At 33.4% G+C, this 24,801-nt stretch overlaps 1 protein-coding gene across 10 annotated transcripts in view; it reads left to right on the top strand.

Moving 5' to 3' along the window:
* The window catches only part of VPS13B (vacuolar protein sorting 13 homolog B), a 627,348-nt gene that overhangs the window by 274,294 nt on the left and 328,253 nt on the right, over positions 1-24,801 (top strand). For all 10 annotated transcript variants that reach the window (XR_006725148.2, XM_045517215.2, XM_074352636.1 and 7 more), the window contains exon 24: positions 22,352-22,572. Coding sequence is in view for 9 of the 10 variants with exons in the window: in XM_045517215.2 (XP_045373171.2) it covers positions 22,352-22,572 (221 nt within the window). In the remaining variant the exon portion in view is untranslated. The remainder of the gene's footprint in view (positions 1-22,351; positions 22,573-24,801) is intronic.

Here is a 24,801-nt window from a genome sequence, read left to right on the forward strand (position 1 = left end):
GAAGTAGACAGTTGTGCAATGATTGGAGCCATGGCTCTTTCTTCAATAAATACATGATTTCTGATGTTGCAGTATTTTTAGTTGCAGATTCATACCCTTTTGAACTTCGACGTATTCATTTCAAAAAGTATGTGAACTTGGGAAAGTTTTGAGTCACAAAGTAAATAATGTGAATCTATATTTTAATAACAAGCCTCAAATTTTTGACAGTGCTAAATAGGTCAACACCTTGTTCATATTATTAGAATGTAAGTGTCTGAGTCGTGATATCATTCAGGTTACCACACATACTGTTACTGAAAAGCAGATACAGCCTGTGCAGTTTTTGACTTTGACTTGATGTCGATTTCTCTCTCCTTTTCTCTATTGACATTTCCATTGAAATCTAGTTTTCTTAGAATTATCAAAAGTACGCAAGATTTTACTGCCACAAATTAACATTTGTGCTTAATAATATGAATACATTATCATAAGATCATGGAGTTCTAAGAGTTAGAAGGAATTTCTTTAGAGCTTTTCTCATGTGCTCTTTGTCTTGGTCGTTGCTGTAGCATATTGGACAAATCTGTTCTTTGCTACTGACTTTTGGTTATAGGGAATTATTTCTTATCACAACAGCTGTTGCATGTCGTATCAAGGATATGCTAGCCTCAAAGTTAGCTGGGGCATGCTCCCCCTCCCCTTTTCTTTTAAACTATGGAATAATTTTTGTAAAATTAAAACAGTTTGTACCTTGACTTTTTGTTAAAACTCATTGCTAAAATTTGCATATTGTAAAATTCTTCCTTTAAAAGTATACGTTTAGATGATTTTCAGTATATTTACAGTTATCACCTTAAAAAGAATTGGTATATCATTACTCCTTATTCTCCCTTCTCCACAGTCCCTCTGAACTATTTGTCTTTCTGTGTCTATGAGTTTTCCTATTTTAGACATTTCATATGAATGGAATAAAAAATATGTGGTCTTTTGTGACTGGATTCTTTCACTTACCATAAAATTTCAAGGTTGATTCGTGTTATAGCATACATGTCTTTATTCCTTTTTATGGGTGACTGATCATCCATTTTATGGGGATACTGTGTTTTCTTTATTCATTATTTGGTGGATATTTGGGTTGTTTCTGCTTTTTGACTATTATGAATAATGATGCTGTGATCATTCTTGTGTATGTTTTCGCATGGACATGTGTTTTATTTTCTTACATACATACCTAGGAGTAGAATTGTTAGGTCATTTTGTAACTCTATACTTAGCTTTTGAGGAATTGACAAATTACAAAATACCTGTGTCATTTTATAATCCCACATCAATGTGTGAAGGTTCTAATTTATTCACATCTTTTTATTGAAGTATAGTTGATTTATAATATTAATTTACTCATATCTGTGTCACTGCTTGTTACTGTCTATCTTATTGGTTCCAGTCATCCCATTGGGCGTAAAGTGGTGTCTCCTAGTTTTGATTTTCATTTCCCTAATGACTAATGATGTTGAGCATCTTTTCATGTGCTTGTTGGCCATTTGTAGATCTTGTTTTGTATTTTCCTCTTCTATTCACATCCTTTGCCCACTCGTTAGTTGAATTATTCGTCTCTTTATTGTTGAGTTGTAAGAGTTCATATTGTGATATTAAACTCTTATCACATATATCATTTGCCAATATTTTCTCCCATTGTCTTTTCACTATCTTAACTATTTGTTTTATTTAATTATCAATTTAATTATTTCCTTTATACTGTAATATATATTAATTTAATTATTTTTTCCCTGCTGTATTGGAAATTACTTTCTAGCAATTCTTTTTTTTGTTCAATCTTAGAAATTATCACTCTTCAAAGTCAGCTCTAGTCCGAGAAATGTTAAGCTGCCTATTTAACTTATTAATTATGCAGTAAGTCAAGCTATTTGCTCTGCTCCTGAATAACACACAGGTCTTAAAATGCTTTAATTCAATTATTGTCTCTGGAGTAACTGGTTATCACTTTAAAAAATAATTGCTTATATTTATTACATATATATAACCAGGGCAGGGGTTGGAAAACTTTAGTAAAGTGCCAGACAGAACATATTTTCAGTTTTATCCGCTATGTGGTTTCTGTTGCAACTACTCAGCTCTGTGGTTCAGAAGCAACCGTAGACAGTATGTCAGTAAACTAACGTGACTTTGTTTCTGTGAAACTTTATTCACAAAATCTGATAGCCAAGATTGAGTCATGGCCATATTTGCTGACTCGTAATACTAGTACCTTACTGGTCATTCCCTCTTACAGCTCAGTCCTTCGTTTATATTTTTATTTTACGTTATATTTATATTATTTTTTATAGTCCTCAGATCGTTTTCCTTCTGCCTTTTTGTTATGATATGCTGTTAGCAAACTTAATTTTGAGATCCATTTTCAGTTTGTGTTTCCCTGAAGGTATTTTGACCTTTCTTTCTGGTAGCTTTAAGAATTTTTAAAATCTTTGTGTTTTAAAGTTTAACATGAAGGGGAAGGTACAGCTCAAGTGGTAGTGCATGTTTAGCATGCATGAGGTCCTGGGTTCAGTCCCCACTACCTCCTCTAAAAATAAATAAATAAACCTCATTACCTCCCTCTCCCCACACACAAAAAAGTTTTAATATATTGGTATCTTTTATGAGTTGTACAAGTTTTCTGGCATTATCTCTTCAGATGCTGCTGCTGCCTTATTCTCTCTTACGTGTAGTTTGTTTATTTATTTATTTATTTATTTTTCTTACATGTAGTTTTGAATTTTTCCCCTTTTTACTGTATCTTTCTTGTCTGTCCTTTGTACTTTTTGTATTTTATCTCTTTAACTTGCTGACCTGCATTCTGAGTAATTTCTTTAATATGATTTCCATTTCATTATTTTTTTAAGTTATGTCTAATATGCTGTTAACGTTATTCATTGAATTTTTATGAATAAACTTTTATAGAATTTTATAGAATTCTCATATACATTTTATAAAAAAGACCTACTCATGTTGCCAGCATCTGAATCAAGATCAAAAATACTGTCAGCACCCAGGAGATCTCCTCTAGTCCCTTGCGAACCTTTATTTCTTCAGATTCAAACTGCATCTTGACATCTAAAACCATCAATTAATTTTCCTGGTTTTGAGCTTCACGCCACTTTATTAAATTTTAAATTTTACTTATGATATTCTTTATATTTTGATTGATTTTTAAAACTCCTCACTTTTTATTCATTATTTTCAAGGCTTTCTTTTATTTCTTGATATATGAATCATTTATTTCATATTATTGTCTAATTCCTGTTGACTCTTGCCTCCTATGCCTAGGATTCCTTGTGGGAAATTTCTCTCTGGACATTTTTTGAAGGCTAGCTGAAAGCTTCTTTCTATGCATGATTGAATTTACTTCGGATACACTGGAAGTATTACCAGTTCAAGACAACTTGAAACAAAATTCCTTGTTAGAGGTTTTTATGCCACTCAGATAATAAAAATTCAAGTTACAACCTCTTACGAGGCTTGGCTTGTGGTTTTGAGTTTTTTTTTTTTTTTTTTTTTCCTCTGTTCGAGGTTCAGTTTTCTGGGAGAGTTTTAATAGGGTCATGTGAGGAGCAGAGAAATGGGCAGTTTTCTTTCTAGTTTACCCTAATATTACTATTGTAAATCTTTTGCATATAAGCCTATTATATGATTAGATTCTACACTGCAAATTGGCCCCCAACTTTATCTTTAATCAACCTTACTTGTGAACAAGGATGTTCAGGTTCACCAGTTTTGAAATGTCTCAAGTGGTTTGTTTTGCTTATCTGTGATTTTCTGGCTTCTCTCATTCCTTGGCCTTAATAATCCTTACTTTACCCATTAATGAACTTAAGGACATACTCTGTGTGTATAAACAATTATGTTTTAATCATAATATGTGTTACACATAAATATTTTATAAATATATTCCATCATTTTCATTTGTTTTTAGCATAAGGGTCATTCAGGGCACTAAATCTACCATGATTCTGGAAATAGAATCCTTCAATGATGTAAAGATGTTATGACAATTTTATACCCTCTTTTCTCTAATGAATTTCATGAAAGGACTGATATATACTACCCTATATTCTTTTTCTCTTCAGTACTCATTTTAAATCCCTCTTATTCCTACAACTCTCCTGCCAAATTCAACTGTTTGTCATTTTCATATGGTAAATTATTTTATTCTTATCTTGTTTTTTCCAATATATTATGAGTGACTTAAGAACTACAGAAGTCTCCATCTTTAAAGCATAAGGTGTTATTATATTCTCTGATTTTTTTCTAGAACTGAGACAACATCTTAGTTTATTTTCAGCTTTAAAAAATGATAGAACAGATGGAGAGGACTAGAGTTAAATAGAAACTTCTAAAGTCTATTTTTCATACTCCCTAAGAGAATATAGAATGACTGTATAATCAACATTGAAACCTAAAGTTGAAACAATTTTTTTAACCATCTGGTCATCCTCATTGGCCAAACCTATCCTGAGGAAATGGGATTACTTCAAGATATTTAAGACTTCTTTAGACATTAAAAAACTATAGGTATTAACTTCTTATTGAAGGACCATAAATATATCTTTATTCGTCATTTGAAAGGCCATTTTTGAAAATATTTGTGTGTAACCCTTTCGTGCATATGTGTAAAGAGTAGTTTACTCTTTATCTTTACACCCAGGCATATATGGAGAAAGAATTGGGAGATTTCTTCATTTTCAAGTTTCAACCTGTCCTCCTGGTTTCACTGTCACTTCTGTATTCTCTTTTTCAAGTATATTTGAGTGTTAGAACCTGTTGAGGGCTGGATGTCATGAAGCAGATTGATCCTTTATAGTTTACTGCTCTGGGCCTTATCATTTGCTGCTTATCTATTATCTTTCCATTTTTAAAAATTTGTTGATAATCCTTATCTGCTGTTTTGTCCTTTCCTGTTCTCATATTCATTTTGATTTACAATGCTTTTTTTTCTCTCACTGTCATTTTGCTGATTTCAGAATGTCGATAAATATTTTCAGTCATTCATGTTCAGCTAGATTATAAATGTGTCTAAATCTCTACCACCTTCTGATTATACTCCTTTCTACTTTGTTTCTGTGATACTGTTGCTATATTCAGCTCATTTTTTCAGTAAATGTTTTTTGGTAAGTGTAGAGGTTAGATGTGGTGGGGGCTGGAGTTGGGCACGGATGCAAGGGAAGGCAGGAAAACTGGAGGCAGGGAAATGAGTTGGATATTGCAGGTAGCTATTATAGTTGTCTAAAAACATGACTTTCAGAATCAGAATTGTGATAGCGATGGAGAAAATGAGAAAGAATAGAGAAATACTTGAGGTTAACAGAAAATTGGCAAAACTCTGTGACTAGATTAGTTATGGATAGTAAAGGAGAAGTAAATATGTAGAATAACTTTATGGTTCCTAGCTTGGATGCCTGTGTGCATGTTTATATGGTTACTATTATGATTACAAATAAAGAAAAAGGTTTAGTTTTGGAAGATAGGAAGGGTGAATTTCCATTGGGGCATACTGTGAAGTGTTCGTGGGGCATTCCTGTAAATATATCTAATGAGCTGTTGCATAAATGGGTCTAGATTTTAAAAGAGGAATCATTGTTAAAGATACATAATGATAGAGAAAACCATGAAGAAAAATGTGATCACCCAAAGTCACTTGTACAGAGATAAATAAGTAGAATCCAGATAGAAGAAGGGGGAACACTAATGCCTGTTGGATGAAAAGAAAAGAATAATCCATGATGGAAACTGCAAATAAAGTGTGAGGTAAGTACGGGAAGAACCACGAGGCAGTAGTATCATGGAAGACAAATGATTCAGTCTTTTAAATGTAGGAGAGATGCCCAATAACAGGAGGACTAAAAGGTGTTGAGAGGAATTTGACAATTTGGCATGATTGGTTTCTCTTATCACAGTACTTTCAGAGGAGTAGCATTAATGCATGTTGGCTGATGGTGGCCTAATGACTAAACAGAAAGTGAAGAATTGATATAATAGATTTACAGTGTCTTAAAAAATTATTTGAGAAAGACAGAAGAGAGAGGATGGTGCCTAGATGTATATATATATCTTGATATTCTTTGGTTGCAAACAACAGAAACCAAGCCAGGATAATTTAATCAAAATGGAACTCAGTGACTCATTGTCTGTATTCTACTATAGAAAACAACTTTGAATTTTTAGTTAAAATTGTGATATTTCATCATTTGACTCTGGTGATTATGAAGACCATGTTTCCAATTAAAACTTTTTTATTTCTTTGCTTTTTTTTTTTTTTTATCTTGTCCTCAAGGCTTCTGTGAAGTCAGTTTTCTCATGCTCTTTGTGTTTGGCTTTGTTTGGTTATCATTCTGGTGTTCTAAATTTCTATTAAATCCTTAATTTTTTAACCAGTTGTTTACATTCAAGGTATAGTGAACTAGTCATTATGATATGAACAAAATTTTTAAAAAACCCTCTAACATTACAAAGATGATCAGTAGGATGAACAAAATGGGTTCTCATTATAGATTTGAGGCTTCTTCTGTGCTGAACTTGGACTTCTAAAGTTCAAAATGAGGAACTGTTTGTTGAAATGTGTCATCTGATTTCAATTGCCCTGGAAAGGGAGAGATGCTCTCTAATATAGCCAGATCCAATCTGTGTAGGGTGTTTGGGTCAAAATCAACATCTTGAGTTTCATTAGAGAGCATTTGCAGTGAGGCTTACAGATGTAATTTGCTGCATCCACCTCACACCTCTGAGCAGATGGGTTTCTACACTGTGTCTAGCAGTGGTTTGTTTTTCCTTCTTTGAAAGAGTTGCCTGTGACTTTTATAAAATATTTTGACAGAGATGGAATATTGAGATCATTTATAAATTAAAATTCTGCTGTTGTTGGATTTAGTTTTGATAGACACTGATGTGAAAGTTGTTGAACATCTATGAAGAACATGAGGGCTATTTTTCCTTGTAATTCTGGTCACCTCAGTGGTTCATGTGTACTGTTCCAATACAGATTTAAAAAAAACAACAACATAGTTTGATTATCATAATTTTTCCTTGTTCTGAAAGATGGTGACGTACTATTGCAATAGATGTTTTTTCCCCAGTTTTACTCAGTGTCTTTGACTTTAATTCTTAAACCGTATGAAAATGAGATTCCCTGGGGAAAAGAGAAAGTTCAGAAGAGAGTTTCAGATTTGTTCTTAATGTTGTTGTTATTAAACAAATCTCTTGGGTGCCATCATATATGTCTTACGAATGAAATTAAGCTATTGAACAGCCTAAAAGTATTTAATATATAATTGCTATAGATATTATTCTCTTTTCAGTAGCTACATCTGTCCTACTCAGTCATTTGTTTAGGTTATGTGACTTAGGCTGGACGAGGGACCCTGCTTTATTTCTTGTTAATCAGTTTTGCATTTTCACCCCTCTAACACACACTTATTTTAAAAACAACTATTAATATGGCAGATCTAATAATGCCATTTTATTTTTCCTGCTCATCCTTTAAAAATAAACTATATAATTTACATTGGCATAAAATCTTAAAAATATGGTTTTTAAATGGTACCATAGTAACACATTCTCATTAAAGGGAATTTTTAAAATTGAGAAATAATTGACATGTAAAGTTGTATAAGTTTAAAGTATACAACATACTGATTTGATACGTTTATGTATTGCAATATGATTATCACTGTGGTGTTAGCTGTATTTCTATCAGGTTACATAATTTCTTTTTTGTGAGATCTAGTTTCTTAGCAACTTTGAAGTACATAATATAGTGTAGTTGACGGTAATCACTATGCTGTGCTTCAGATCTTCAAGTCTCACTCATCTTCTAGTTGCAAGTTCGAACCCTTTAACAATATCTCTCCATTTCCCCTACCCCCAATCCCTGATAACCACCATTCTTCTATTTCTCTGAGTTTGATGTTTTTAGATTCTGCACACAAGTGATATATATGGTATCTGTCTTTCTCTGTCAGACTTACCTAACTTAGCATAATGCCCTCATTAAAGGAAATTTGAAAAGCAGGAAACATACAGAGTAGAAAATAAAAATCAATGATAACCACTTTTAACATTTTGATTTTTAAAAATTTCTTCCCAATGTTTAATCTTTCAATTTTGTGTGATATATACATATATAATATTTATTGTGTAAAATGATTATATTCATTATACAGTTAGGATAATAATGCCTGACAAATTTTACAGTCTTGTTTTTTCTTTTACTGTTTTATCATGGACATTTTATATGAGATTGACATTTCTTGCATCCATTTCCATCTGAAAGTAAGAGGATTTAAACTTTCACTATTAAGTATGATAGTAGCTGTGGATTTTTTATAGAGGCCCTTCATCAGGTTGAGGAAGATCCACTTTATTCTTAGTTTATGGAGACTTTTTACCATGAGGTGTTTCGGATTTTATCAGTGTTCATATGGATCTGCTGAGATGATCAGGTTTGTTTTCTCCCTACTTTATGCTATTAATGCAGTAATTAATCAATTTTACATAAATAATTGCTAAACTAATCTTGTATTTTGGTATATATATGCTGATTGGTTGTAATATATCCTTTCTTTATTTGATGCTGAACATAGTTTGCTTTTTTATTTTTTTAATCTACATTCTTGAGGGATTTTAGTCTACATTTTTCTGGCAGTGTCAATTTCAGGTATTGAACACAATGTCCCAGTCATGCATATGTAATACATAATTTCTTAAATCTATTTTATTTGTTATTTTTTATAGCTACTCTAACTTTTTGTGGGTATAGTTTTTCAGTCTGACAATCCCTTATTTATAAATGGAGTGTTTAGACCATCTATATTTCATGTAATGTTGATATATTTTAACTAAGTTGGTCATTTGCTGTGTTATCTTTCTTATTTTTTGTTGCTCTGTTTCTCTTTTAACATCTTCTTTGTTTTAAATGTGTATTTTAGCATATCATTTCGTTTTCTCTGTTGTTCTTTTTACTATTTATTATTTAATGGTGGCTCTAGAAGATTATATTATGCATCTGAATTTATCACATTCTATCTTAGATATATTTTAACTTAATTCTGGTAATTTACAGAAAATTTATTTTAACGCAGTTCTGCTCTCTGTTCCTTTCTATTCACATGTATGTACATCTCCACGTATCATAACCCAGCAATACACTGTTACAGTCACTGCTCTGTATAGTATACTGCCTTTTAAAGTACGTAAGAGGAAAAATGAGAAATAATATGTTCATAGAATCTTTCATATTAACCCACTTATATGTCACATCCATTGCCTTCATTTCTTCCTGTGGGTTTGAATTAACACCTGAAGAACTGACTTTAGTACTACTCATAAGGCAGCTTTGCTAGCAGTAGATTCTCTCAGCCCTTATTAGTCAAAGAATGTTCTTTTTTCACCTTGATATTTGTTACATAGTTTTTCTGGATGTAGAGTTCTTTGTTGGCAGTTTATTACTTCCTTTCATGTATTTGAATGTGATTTTGCACGGCCTTCTGAACCCATTGTTTCACATAAAATCGGCTTTTAAGCATATTGATTTTTCACTATTTATGTAATGAGTCATTTTTCTTTTGTTCCTTTTAAGGATTTTTATTGTTCTTTAGTTTTCAACAATCGGATTATAATATATCTAGGTATTTATGTCTCAATATTCATCCTGTTTGGGCTTGGGTTGAGGTTCTTGGATGTATGTACTAATGTTATTCATCAGTTCGGGGATTTTTCAGCCATTATTTTTTCAAATATTTTTCTGCTCTTTTCTCCCTTCTCTTTTCTGAGTTTGAGTCTTCTATTACATTTACATTCGTACACTTGATGTTCCTCATGTCTCTGAGATTGTCAATTTTTCTTCAGTATATTTTGCTTTTTTCAGGATGAATTTTTTTGTTTGCTTTTTACTTTGAGGAATGTGCAACATTGACTTTATTATCATCTTTTTTGGACAAGCACTAAACAGGCTAACATTTTAGGTACAGGGTAATTATTCCTAAAAAGCAAGATGTCAAAATAAAGTTTATAGTTACTGGCTTGTGGTTTTGACAGGAGCTGTGTGAAAGTCCCAGAGATGTCTCTGAGTTACAGAAAAGGTTAAAGATGAGCATGCTGTGCAGGCAGAGGGAGGTGCAAAGGTAAGCCCCACTCTGGGGCATGTTGTGGAGTACAGAGATCCTGGGCTGGCTCTCTTACAGGCTGATTAGAGGAGGTCCTGGGAGGGTACCTTCATGTCCACGACTGAGTTTGTCCCTTCCGTTAATGCCACAAGACTTCTAAGGACAATATGTGGTATTAACACACCTATTGTTCCAATCTTGGAGTTTTATTCACCTGTCAGCAGAACACACAGGTATCGAAAGTGTATTTATCCTACCTAAGTGGGGTTGGTGGGGTGGGGTGGGGCACTACAGTAGATTCCACAGGCCAGTGGGGGATTTAAAGGCTTGTAGCTCTAGCTTCTAAGAAATGCTGTCTTTGGATATCTGACTTGTGCCAAATTCTAAGAGTTTATTTAGGCTTTGATTAAAGGACTTGATGGCTTTGTCTTCCTAGATGTCATCCTTGCCAGTAGGCTCTTCGCTTGGGCTTGTTGGATGGCTGATGCTGCTCCTCTGCTGTGCCAACAAGGAAGGGTTTGTTGTGCAGACCTTTTCATGGCAGAAGGAGTGAGAGTGGCACCAGGACCCTGGGGAGACCACTGTCTCTGGGCTCTAGACAACTTTTGGCCTGACTGCTCTCCCTGACTACCTCAATGACCCCAAGTTCCCTGCCTGTTTTTCTAGATCCCGAAGATCCTAACAGCATTAGCTATCCATTTTGTTTGTATATAATGGGGAGTGTTGGATGCTTACTTGAGTGGGCTTGAATATAGTCTCCAAGTACATTTCTTCAGCATGGACATCTTTCTCCCTCCCATAGGCAGCTGGGGATGATTTGTTTTTACTGGTCTCCTTTTGGTTTTTTTCCCTAGTAAAGTTATATAATTTCTGTTCATCTGTTTTTAGGTTCATTGATTTTTTTCACTTCTGCCGTCATGAATATGCTATTGAGCTTCTCTACTAAATTTCAATCATTTTATTTGTCTACTTTAAATTTTGACTTGGTTCTTTTTTTGTATTTTCTTTCTCCTTATGAGATTATTGATTCATGTTGTCATACTTTTCTTGAATTTTAAAAAATATTTTTCTTTTATGTTTTTCTGTATGTTTCCTTATGTTTTTCCTTATTAAAAAATGCCATCTTTTGTTGCACTTCATGCCACATCTGTTGACACTTTGTGACAGTTTTTATTGACTGCATTTTTTCCCTAGGAATAGGGCACACTTTCCTATTTCAGTATTTGTCTAAAATTTTGAGGATTTTAGCTCTGTGTGTGTGTTTATGTGTGTATTCTTTTTCCCCTGATGGTTGTTGTTCTTTTATGTATTTATGCTTCTTTGTAAATTAATTTCCTTGAGCTAAATCTGTTTCTCCCCAACTGTGTGACCACTGATGTCTCAGCTCAGTTTTGTTTTATTCTTATTATTCTTGGTTTTATTTTTATCCTTGGCTTTTTAGGTATCACTGTGTTTTCTTATCTTAGTGGTCAGCCAAAATCCCCAAATCGAACAGAGTTAGTTCTCAAATAAGGCTTTTGTCCTCTACTAATAGATGTCTGTATGCATAAGATTGTGCCTTCACTGTTCTGTTCATTTTCATATCTGCCACACTTATACTCCCCTCTGAGCCTTTCCACAAGTCCTCTAGACAAATGCACAGTCTCAGGGTTGTTTGGGAGTATCCAGATAACTCTGTTCTTCTGCATTCACTGTGCTTGTGTGCCACCACAGTCAGGAGTGTGCTTGCCCCAGTCATATCCACAGTCTCAGGCTAGCAGAGTTGTTGGCCCTCCCTGTTCAGCCATGACTGAGATCATCATTTCACTGACCCCACTTCTGGGTGTGTTGGTTGTTCACCACTACAAGTCAAGTGACCTCTTTTTGACCATGCCACCAGTGCCTCCAGTCCTTGTGACCTGCCTTCTCCTGGCACAGCATCCACACTGAGCAAGCCCTGGGGGAGATCAGTGTGGCCTCATACAAGAACACCACAAACTCTAACTCTTCTTACCCAAAGTTCAACAGTTTTTTAAGTGTAAATCCTTTGCAGGCTGTTGGATGTCTTTCTTTGATTTCCACAGTGCTGAAATACTTTTGTTTTTTCCCTTGTAACAAGTGTGTCCAAATTTATAGTTTATTCTTGGGTAGAGGGTTTGTTAAGCTCCTCACTCTACCAGAATTGTAAATCTCATCTGATTCCCCTTCTTCTGTTAGGTCACTTCATGGGCTACTAGTTTTCCTCATATTTAGCCTGGACGTCTCTTTAGTTTGGCCCCATCAGCAATCAGGCAGCACAATGCATTGTGACTTAGCAAAAAGAATTACCCATTGACTGCTTTATACAGAGGAAGACTGTGAGTGTGGTGGTCATGTAGAGTTTTAAGCACGTCCAGTACACACACTGTGTGTAATAAATAAATGTGTAGTTGCATGCTCTGGTAGATTCTCAATTTGTTTTGTTTTTCAGTTGAAGTATAATTGACTTACAATACTATTATTAGTTTCAGGTGTACAAAATAGTGATTTGATGTTTTTATGTGTAATGAAATTACCACATGGTAAGTCTAGTTACCATCTGTCACCATTTATTACAGTGTTATTGACTATATTCCCTATGCTGTAATGTAATATCACAATGACTTATTTATTTTGTATCTGGGAAGATTGTACCTCTTAATCCCCTTCACCTTTTTCTTCTCTCATCCCGCAACGCTTACCCCTCTGCCAGACACCAGTATGTTCTCTGTATCTATCAGTCTGTTTCTTTTTTGTTATGTTTGTTTGTTCTGTTTGTAGATTCCATATATAAGTGAAATCATATGATATTTATCTTTCTCTGTTTGATTTATTTCATTTAGCATAATACCTTCTAGGTCCATTCAGGTTGTCACAAGTGTCTGAGTAATATTTTATTGTGTATAACCACATCTTCCTTTTCTGACATGTAGTTGGTTTATAATTAATTTCAGGTGTACAACATAGTGATTCAGTATTTTTTCTAGATTATATGTGATCTAAAATTATTTTAAAATATTGGCTATATTCCCTATGCTGTATAATGTATCCTTGTAGCTTATTTCTTTATACACAGTAATTTGTACCTGCCTCTTCCCCTTTCATTCTCCCCACCAGTAACTCCTGGTTTGTTCTGTATATCTGTGAGTCTGTTTCTGTTTTGCTGTATTCACTACTTTGTTTCATTTTTTAGATCCACATATAAGTGATAGCATACGGTATTTGTCTTTGACTTATTTCACTAAATATATACCCTCCAGATTGATCTCTGTTGTTGCAAATGGCAGAATTTTTTATTGTGTGTGTATATGTTTGTATATATGTGTGTATGTTTGTATCTGTATATACCAGATCTTCTTTATCCAGTCATCTATTGATGGACACTTAGGTTGCTTCCATAACTTGGCCATTGTAAATAATGGTGCTGTGAACATTGGGATGCATGTATCTTTCCAAATTAGTGTTTTATTTTCTTTGGATCTGAGAATGGAGTTGCTAGATCACATGGTGTTTCTACTTTTAGTTTTTTAAGGAAAACCAATCCTGTTTTCCATAGTGGCTGCACCAAATTACATTCCCATCAATAGTGTGCCAGGTGGGAATTTTCTCCTTTTCTCCACATCCTCCCAACATTTTGTTATTTGTGGTCAATAGATGTGAGGTGATAATCTCTTTGTGGTTTTGATTGGCATTTCTCTAATCATTAGCAACGTTGAACATCTTTTCACGTGCCTATTGGCCATCTGTATGTCTTCTTTGGAAAAATATTCAGGTCTTCTGCCCATTTTTTAATCTGGTTGTTTGTTATTTAGATGTTGAGTTTTATGAGCTCTTTATACATTTTGCAGTAACCCATTATCAGACGTATTATTTGCAAATATTTTCTCCCATTTAGTAGGTTGTTTTTTCATTTTTTTGATGGTTTTCTTCGCAGTGCAAAGCTTTTAAGTTTATTATTTTTTTCCTTTGTTTCCTTTGCCTTCAGAGACAGATCCAAAAAAATATTGCTACAATTTATGTCAAAAAGTGTTCTGCCTATGTTTTCTTTTAGGAGTTTTATGGTTTCCAGTCTTACATTTAGGTCTTTAATCCATTTTGAGTTTATGTTTTAATGTGTTGTGGGAAAATGTCCTAATTTCATTCTTGTACATGTAGCTGTCTATTTCCCCATCACCACTTAATGGAGAGACTATCTTTTCTCCATGTGTGTTCTTGCCTCCTTTGCCCTAGACTAATTAATTGACCATAACTACATCGATTAATTTCTGGGCTCTCTGTCCTACTCCACTGATATATGTGGCTGTTTTTATGCCTGTACCATACTGTTCTGATTACTGCAGCTTTGTGGTATAATTTGAAGCTGGGGCACATGCTACCTCCAGCATTGTCCTTTTTTCTCAAGATTGCTTTGGCTATTCAGGGTCTTTTGTGGTTTAATACAAATTTAAAAATTTTTCTAATTCAGTGAAAATTGTTATGGGTATTTTGATAGTGATTACATTCAATCTGTAAGAATGCTTTGGACATATGGGCATTTTAACAATATTAATTCCCCCAGTCCATGAACAAAGGATATCTTTCTGTTTCTTTGTATCATTTTCATTTTCCTTCATCGGTGTTTTATAGTTTTCAAAGTATAGGTTTCTCAGTCTTCTCTTCTGCCTTGTTCCAGGGAGTTACCAAGTGTGTGCTCACATTCGTCAAGAGTGGAGTCTTGTTTTCTTACAACCTTCCATTAAGTCCCATTGGTTTTCCATCAATGGGGGACTCATCATTTTAGTGTCGGGTTCTAGGAGCTGAGGTGCCCAACATGTGGTTTGAACCTCTCACTCCCCAGGAAGGACTTCCAAGCCCTTGATATTCCCTTCCTCTGGTGTGTCCCCTCTTAGAGGTATGGGTCTCCACCTGATTGCCTGTCTTCCCTTCCTGCTCGTCTCCCTGTGGATCTTTCTTTGCAGTCTTGATTATAGAATAGCCTTTCTGCCAGTCTCCACTTTGTTTTCAGTGAGAGTTTCTAAACATGTTGATGTATTTTTGATGCGTTCACTGGAGGAGGTAAGTTCAGTGTCCTCCTACTCTGCCATCTCGATCTCCTTCTACACCACATTTTCTTTATCTATTCATCTACTGATGGACTCTTAGGTTGCTTCTATATCTTTGATATCGTGAATACTGCTATCAACAGTGGGGTGCACATGTTTTTTTCCAATAGTGTTTTTGTTTCATCGAGTGAATACCCTGAAGTGGAATTGCTGAATCATATGGTAGTTCTGTTTTTAATTTTTTGAGGAACTTTCATCCCGTTTTCCATAATGGTTGTACCAGTTTACATTCCCATCAACAGTGTGCAAAGGGTTCCCTTTTCTCTACATGCTCTCAGGCATTTGTTATATATTGTCTTTTTGATAGTAGCCATTTTGAAAAGTGTGAGATGTTAACTCACTTTGGTTTTGATTTCTGTTCCCTAATGATTAGTGACGTTGAGCATCTTTTCATGTGTATGTTGGCCATCTGTACGTCTTCTTTGAAAAAATGTCTATTCAGGTCCTCTGCCCCTTTTTAAATCAGATTGTTTTTATGATACTGAGTTGTATGAATTCTTTTGGATATTGTAGGTTCTCAATTTCTTGGAAGAAAATGTAGCCTTGGATCATTTCAACATTTTGACATTTGAGCTTTTCTGAAGTTCTTGACAATTTTTTTTAGGGGAAAAAATGACTTCTTGCCCTCATTGATAATTTTGTAAACTTTTTATAATTCCTTTCATGCCTTTCCACCCCTCATAAAAGCTGTCATAAACTTAACACCATTTTCCTCAAAGTTTTCTGATGATTTTTCCCTTGTCAGCATACAAGTTCCTTATTACTTTAATGAAAGCACTGAGAACTTCCCATCCCATCATGTTCCTGCTACAGGGTCTTTGCACTTACTATTCCCCTTCTAGAACACTTCCCACCCTCCCTCCCAAGTAGCTTCATGACTTATGTCTCTACAGAACGTCATTTCGTCTGAGAGGCTTTTTCTATTCTGTCTTAAAGTGGCAGCATCATCCCCTGTTCTGTTTCTCTGCTTAATTGTTCTTCAGAGTGCTTATCACCACCAATGTGATATGTGTCATTTACTTAATAGTTTATTATCCTTCTTTCCACAACTGGAATGCAAGCTCCATGAGAGCAGTGAGCTTATATTGTTCACTGCACTCTCCCGGGATCCTAGAATAATGTCTAACATATATTTAATTCAGTAAATATTTGTTTAACAAATGAATCTACCTTACCTAGAATAAGTCTTCAGTCTTCTGTCATTGCTTAGGACTGAGCCATTTTTATTCATTCATGCATTTCCTTCCTTCCTTAATCAAATACTTATTGAGTGCATACTACATGCTATACGCTGTGTTTTTAAGGAACTTGTTTCATTAGTTATAACCTCCTTATTTAACCCCTTTTATATAAAATGCTAAAATATCTTTCATCTTAATTAAGAAAACAAACCTCTTCATTGCAAAGCCAGTGGAAACCTTTTAATCTTTGATGTTGTTCATTGATTCTTTTTTGAAATTCTTTCTTAACTTCTGGACAACTTTGGTTTGTCCTTTGGTTTGTTTTCTGTGGATTGTGACTACTTTTTCTGCATATCTTTCATGGGCTCCTTTTCTTCTGCCCTTTCTTTAAAGGTAGCTGTTCTTCATATTTATAGCTTTGCTGGGTACTCTTATCTATACTGATAGTTAAGCTATCACCTTTTCACTGATGGTTTACAAATCTGTAAGATTGTCACAGACCTGGCTTCTTTTTTCCTTTCTTATATCCTCAGGTATCTATTTGACTTACATTGTTCATCATATGGCACTAATAACATGGTAGAATTTTCTGTTACAGAGTAGCATCTATTTTCAATACCAAAAATTGCTCTGTATCTAATTTCATGGCTAGTCTCTGGTCACACCTGTCAGCTTTAGCATGGTTTTGATGTGGTTCATGTGAGCCCCAGACACTGAAGCCATACTTGAGGTGCTAAGTTATGAATAACAGTCTCCAGGACTGAGGTTTTCTTCCATATGATTCCCTTCTTTATAAGGTTTTCAGGAAATACAATTCATTAATTCAACCTTTGTAACTTAGAATTTGGAATAGTTTCTTGAACTGAACGATTCTTAGGGTCTTTGGTGAACTCGCTACCTTTCAAAAAATTCTTCAAATAATGAAATTCATTAGAGCTTTACTTTTTACCTTTTTTCCTTTAACCTTTTTCCTTTTACTTTGCTTTTCATTTTTATGTCTTTTCTTTTGTCACTAAGTTGGTTCTTTTATTATAATGAAATAGTCCACTCAGTTCTTGCCAACAGAAAAGGCATGAAATGGCTCAACACTTCATGTAGAAGAAGCAGAGGATTTAGGCATTAGTATTTCTCCCCTAACAATAAGGGACTCTTAGAGCTAGGATTCTTACCTAGGTCTGTCTGATGCAAAATCCAGGCTCATTCTGCTGTACCAGGCAGTGTCATAGCATTCTAGTGCACTCAGTAAACCAATTTATCCACTTAAGTAGATCAGTGTGGTCTGTCAGTAATATAAAATGAAAGCTCAAATGAATATCTTTTATTCCTCACAAATACTCATTTCCTAGCAGAGTTAAAATGGCAGTGCTTTTGTATCATTAGCCATGACTTTTGTCTAATAGCAGCATACATTCTTTTGTAGAAGTCTTGGGAAAGTAATTGAGATTTGACTCAATTTGACTAAAATAACTACATGTACTATGTGTTAAGAAAAATGATTGAGTGTATTTGATATCTAGGATGTTTGTGTTGTAAATGTTTATAAGTATTTTTATTGTTGTGAATATAATATATATAGCTGACAATGTTTTGGAAAGGGAATCATGTCTTAAGCATCGATTTCTTATCTGTTATTAAAGTTTTGAGAACATGGTGCTTGTAAAATACATACTCAGTTAAATAGCTTAAAAAGGAATAATTGGCTATTTAGTTATTTAGGGAAAAACTAAAGTAAAAAACAATCAGGAAGCAGAAAATAACATTTCAAAATAAGGATATTTAAAATACCCTATATTTATTTCTAAGTTTTAATCCGTATGTCATATCACTGAGTGATGAGATTGAATAAATATTTTATAATTTTCTTAATTATGTAGACATCTTTATATAATAATTTAAGTGAGGCAAGGATTGCCACTAGTTAGTGGTAAGTCACTTTTGAAAATATGTGGAATTGTAACATTTCTTGACAAGCTACATGAAGGGAGGCTATATCTTGTTAGCTGACCATATAACCTTACATATATCCTGCATTGTTACAATGTCTCTTTTAAAACTGTAAAGTGATTACTCATACCTTCATTCCTGGAAGAACAGTGCTAATCTTGGGGGTTACTTTTAGTTTTAAAAGTGATAATTCTGGTTTTGCATTGTTTATGATGATAAGTTTTAAAGAATCTTAAAACCAGTATTATATTTCTTTATGCAGTAATGAAATTTTTGATGATAATGATTAAGCCAATAATAACTTTGAGGAGAGTACTTAGCATTGAATGCTGTTTTCTAGATGTGAAGAAAATACTTCACAAATTTGAAATGAATTATCTATTAGTATGATTTAATAAACATGATTTTTGTATTTTTATATAAATTTCATTTATTTATAAAATTTTATATATTTTAATATTTATATTACATTATTTTATGCATGCAGTACATTTTATATTTTCTGTTACTAAGTGATATTTTTTTTCCAAATGTAGAATTTTGGTTATAAAGCGAATCAAACTGTAGGTTGCTCATTTTTATTTCCTTCTATACCAGGTATTTCAGGAGTTCTCCTCTGCCAGGAAGATTGATTATAATTTATATCATTTTTAATGCATTCATTCCTTGGAAGTTCCCAATACTTAAATTAATATCATTTAGAATTAAAGAACCCCTTTATTTCAACTGTCTTTAAATCAATTAAGTGCTAAGTGGTTTGGGGAGACAGTGTCAGCAGTTCTGGCTCATTTATATTTGTTGAATACAGTGTATCTGTCTCCAAATTGTTAACCCTCACAACTAGGAGTAGAATATTCCTGGTTATACTAATTCGTATTTGAAATAAAAACCTTCCTGAGTTATACTGGATTGTGGGACATAGGAACAAAAATCAGGGAGAGGAGTAAGGTACTTTTTTGTTGCTTTCTAAAGACTAAGGTTATGAAATCAAGAAAACTGAGGGGAGTATTTCTAATGTTGTCTAACTTTCTTCATTTTCATATTGATGTTTGTTAAAACCAAATATATATACTTTTCCCTTAAGTATAGCATTAATAGAATTGGAAAGACTGATCCTCTTTTCAGAATATTGATCCCTACCTACCAATAGTCAAGGTTGTAAATTAGATGTGTATGATGAGGGTCTGTATAAATAGTCACTATTTCATGATGCCAACATTGATAATAAAATTTTTGAAATATATATTTTTTGAGAGAGAGAGAATGTTTTCTTTGTTATCTAAGTCACTCCTTTTTCTTCAGCTTCTAGTGTTGTACAAAATCAGCAACGTGTGATACAGTATAAGAAAATCAACACTAAAAAAAAAAAAGAAAATCAACACTATATAATGTTTATAATTTCACTCAGTTTTAAGTTAATATTATGTAATGAAGTCCCCCTTCCCCGTTGTTGATACATGTATCACGTAGTCTCACCAAATTTCTCTGTTCATTTTGTCCTAAAATTCTGTTACACTTACTCTCTTTTGCGTTACTTCATCTGAAGTATGTTAGTGTTTGGTTATCTTTTTTTTTTTAGAATTAGTTTACTGGTATTCATGTCTCTGTTGATAATACAGAGGTTTCACAAATTCACACAGAAATGCAGTTCTCAATCCTCCTGCCTTGTTTTTATTTTTTCTTGTTCTTGTTTCTGAATTATGCCAGCAATAATTTTTCTAAAATGATAGGCTAATTTTATAGCATTAGAACTTTCCAATTAAAGTAAAAATACTAATTTTGAAGGTCTCAGAATAGTCCATGTTCTTGGTCTGTCATGGATGCCTGAGCATATTTAGGGAGTCCCCAGAACAGTATATTGCCAGTGTTGTAAATATATAAGGAGTTTCATGTGCATGTATATGTGTGTAAAAGGGATAGTAATGCAGATAATGATGTGTTTTGGTAATTTTTTTTTAAAGTGATTAATTGTGGGAGTTTTTGTCATTACATACTAGGATCTTATTTTCTAGATAGAGTTTACTTTTTAAAACAAATGATCCGCTTGCCAAATAAGTGGACATGAATTTATTACCTTAAAAGATTCTGTTTAAGACTTAGAATATAATATACCCAGTTTCAACTTATGATCTGATTCCAAAGAGGAAAAGAGTCACATATCTGAGATAGTATCAGTATTACTTGGAATTTTTTTTTTAATTTAACAAATTAAAATGTGGTCCTTTCTATCAAGCATAATCACAATTTAGCATTTCTTGAATAACATAAAAAATTTAAAACTATATATAGTTTACTACCAGTTTTAAAATATGTAACCTGAAATCATTCCAAAATACTTTAAGATAAATTTGGCAAAGCCTTTATTTTGTAAATAGCATGGAACACTCTGTAGGTTTTTAAATAATTTCAGAATTAGTTACAGATGATTTAAAGTTCGTCATTCTTTCCTGGGGGAAAATATTTTAAATCTTAAGACAGGCAGAGTACCACAGTGCCAACCACATATTAGTACGCAGTTTTCATTGTTTCCAGTCAAGTTATTTTGGGCTACTATGTGTAGCTAGATTTATTTTATTATCCAAGTCTCAGTTTGAAAGTTTCTGTTTTTAATTTTATTAACCACTTGGTCAAGACATTTTGAATGTTCAAGCTTTAATGAGAATGTATTTTGTAGCATCCATTGAGTATCAGCATTCACAGTTCAGCTGCATATTTCGATTCCTTTACAATATATATTTTTAGCATGATCCACATAGTTACTCACTTGGAATTTTTTTTTCTTACTGAAAAATAATGTGAAACTAAAAGTACAATGTAATCCTGATTCTAACTCTATGTGGGTATGTTCAACACTGGGGTAGGGGGAAAGACTTGAAGGAGACTTGAAAGAAATGTAACACTGTTAATAGTGCATATTACTGGGAGTAACAAGATGGAAGGTGAAATGTGACTGGTTTTGATTTTTCTTCTTTATATATTACATTTTATAAATTATTTTCAGCGAGGTACTAGTAGCTCTAATGAGAGAAGTAAATGAATATTTTAAATTTGTTTTAAAATAATCTAGATACTTAAAGAGAAGCCCGTAATATACTATCTATACTGACAAGTGCTAGTAGAATTGCACAGTCAAAAATACAAGTATAGGAACGTATTTGCCATCAAACTGGCATCCCAATAATAAATGTCTATAAATACTCTAATACTGACTATACTTTTAAACATTATTTCACAAAGTATTTTATCTGTTGTCACAATAAAAAAATCAGATGGCTTTATCTCATAAATTTATATTAAATTTTTCTCTAATTAATAAAAGAATAAATATAAAACAATGAAAGGAATTTTGCTTTTAATCTTGAAATTTGAGTGCTTTTTTTTTAATCAGGTATATTTTCTTTAAGAATTACATTGTCCATGAGAATCACCAATGGAAGATATCAGCATGCATCCTGGGTCTTTGCTACCAGAGAGTCTGTTATATCAGCACTCACAGGATTCTTGTGCAGATGGTCCAACAGACCATAGAAGATTGTTTATTTTCCTTTTTTATTTCACAGTCAGATCTGTGGTCACCTTTAGTCCATTTTCCTAATTTAACACATTTTCTGTGGTCTCCAAGGTACAGTGCATACATCCCCAGCAGGTGTACTGTACAACCCACTAGCACTAAGGTGAGGGGAGAAAAGTTAGAACTTCTGTGTATATTTTTATCTCATTTCCTTAATTTCTACTTTTGTATGTTTAATAATGTGCATAATTATTGTTACAGTAGTATAATAAATATAAACATAAACATTTTTTAAAGGTAACCATTACATAGCCTGTAAACTAATTTAACATCGTCTCTGGGGTACTATATTCCCTTTTTATGGTGACATATTAAGGGTTTTATATTTCAAATACTAACAATAGACACATTACTGTAAAGATAAAATTAACTATATTTTTGTATGTCTACCTCCCTACCCCCTTTTGTCCCCATTATCAGGTGATGCTTTTCCTTGGACTATCAGTTTGCATCATTTCAGCATATATACCCTCTTTGGAAAACAGCTGACACTTTGCCTTGTGGAACCTATGGGTTGTACCTCTACTCTAGCTGTTACATCTCAAAAACTACTCGCTGCAGGACCTGATATGAGGCATTCGTTTGTTGTCTGTCTGCATGTAGACCTAGAGTCACTTGAGATAAAATGCTCGAACCCCCAGGTTGGTACATTTGATTTATGAAAGGAAATTTAAAATAATGTGATTTAAGAACAATTGTTATCCATTTTGTCGAAGAGTTTCTCTTCTATTAAGCATCCTAAATTATTTTTAACAGTTCATCAAGATCAGAATGGTTAGATTAAGTATTGCTTTGAAGTTCTCTCAAGTTTTGTAATTTAAACTCTTCTGAAAATGTAACAGTGGCAGCATAAATGCATCTATTGGCTGATGGAATGAAATCAGTTGCAGATGTAGTTTTAAATGGTGAAGAACTACTTTACTGTCAGACTGGAAGAGTCTGTCAAAGTGATCAAATGTAATTTTCAATCAGATTCTCACTCAGAACTTCTTTTGCCGCACATATTTAAAAAAAAAAAGAAAAGAAAAGCACTGATTACTTTTGTGAAAACGCCTTTTGTTAATCTTATAACATTTCAGTTGATATAGGCCAAAAGTTGTATTCTATAGTTTGATAATTTAGTATAAATTCACATCTTCTGGGTTTATACAAATTATTAATTGCATACAATTTAATACTTGTTTCTTTGACCTCAAGCAGATTGTGCTATGTTTTCTACATAGATTGTCAATGTTGAACAATATTTGAAGTTACATTTTTATAAACAATATTTTCTAGAACCTTATTGGATCTGACAGGTCACTGTGATAAATCTTTGTTTATCTCAGCGTTAGTGGTTTCAAACCAGTGTTTAAATTGTGTTTCTTAAAGTGGGTTCAAATTTTATTCCACATTTTATAGAGCCTCCTTTACTGATACCATCCTCCTTTCTCCTCTTTTCTCTGCCTCTCTCCACCTACTGTATACTACACAGTTTAGTTTAATTTTTATATATATTTGTGCATTTTGCTAATATCTTAGTGGTGGATGGCCTTATTATAAAAATACATAGAATTATTTTGAGACAGTTATATTAAATGAACATTATTGTAAAACTAAAAGCTTGTCCACTATTATAAAAATAATTTCTTTTCTAACCAGTAGTAAATTATTTTGAATAATATTAAATAATCTAGTTTAATAGCCATTTGCCATTCTATGATGATCCATAGTGATATAGAAGAGAATAATTATGAAATGACTTGCCCTCTCTTAGATTATTCTTTGAATTCTACTGTTGATGATTGCTGAAAAACATTTCCAAGAGGAAGGGAAACTGTTACAGGTTGAATTGTGCCCCCCCCCCAAAAGATATGTTGAATTCCTAACCTCTAGTATCTCATAATGTGACCTTATCTGTTAATAGGATTATTATAGAGGCAATCAAGTTTTAAAATGAAGTCATTAGGGTGAGCCTTCATCCAAAACAACTAATGAAAGGGACATTTAGAGGTAGATGTACACAGAGGGAAGTTAATAGGAAGACACACAGGGAGAGTGCCATGTGCAGTTAGAGGCAGATGCTGGACTGATCCAGCTGTGAGCCGAAGAGCACAAGGATTGTTGGCTGCCCCAGGGAGAAGATGAAAAGCAGTGAAGGATTCTACTCACAATCCCCGAGGGAGCGTGTCCCTGCTGATATGTGGATTTAGGGACTTGATCATCTCCAGAACTTTGAAACTATCATTTCTGTTCTTGTAAACCACCCAATCTGTGATACTTTTGTATGGCAGCTCTCACAGATTGTAGAGAAACGGATTCACCTTCTTTAGATCCTTAATCACAGAAAAAGGGGGAAAAAAAGATTTAATTCTATCATAGCATCAGAGGCCAACCTCAGCCCCTCCCACTGATTAAAACAAACAAAAAAGCAAAAACTAACAACATAAATGAATGTTCCCAACTTGTTTTTTATATAATTCAATTGTAAAAAAGACTTTAAGGCAGCTATTATACTTTTTTTTCATGAGTTATAAAAGAAAGCACACTGAATGAGAAAGGTAAGAATTTTCAATGGAGAAATAAAATATAAAGACAATCCAGTGGAATTTCAGAATTCAAAATATAGAACCTGAAATAAAAAACCATGGTGTATGGGCTTAGAAGTGGTCTGCATATGATAGAAGAGTCATTGAACTTGAATATAGAGCGTAGAAATTATTGAATTTGAAAAACAGAAAAAAAGACATTTAAAAAAGGACCAAAGCTTCAGTGGTTATGGGATAAAGTGTCCAAATATATATGTAATTGGAATTCCAGAAGGTAGGGAGAAAAAGCTTAGGGCAGAAAAATGTGAAAAAATAATTGTACAAAGTTTCCAAATTTGCAGA

This window comes from Camelus bactrianus, chromosome 25, assembly GCF_048773025.1.
Source record: "Camelus bactrianus isolate YW-2024 breed Bactrian camel chromosome 25, ASM4877302v1, whole genome shotgun sequence".
Lineage (NCBI taxonomy): Eukaryota > Metazoa > Chordata > Mammalia > Artiodactyla > Camelidae > Camelus > Camelus bactrianus.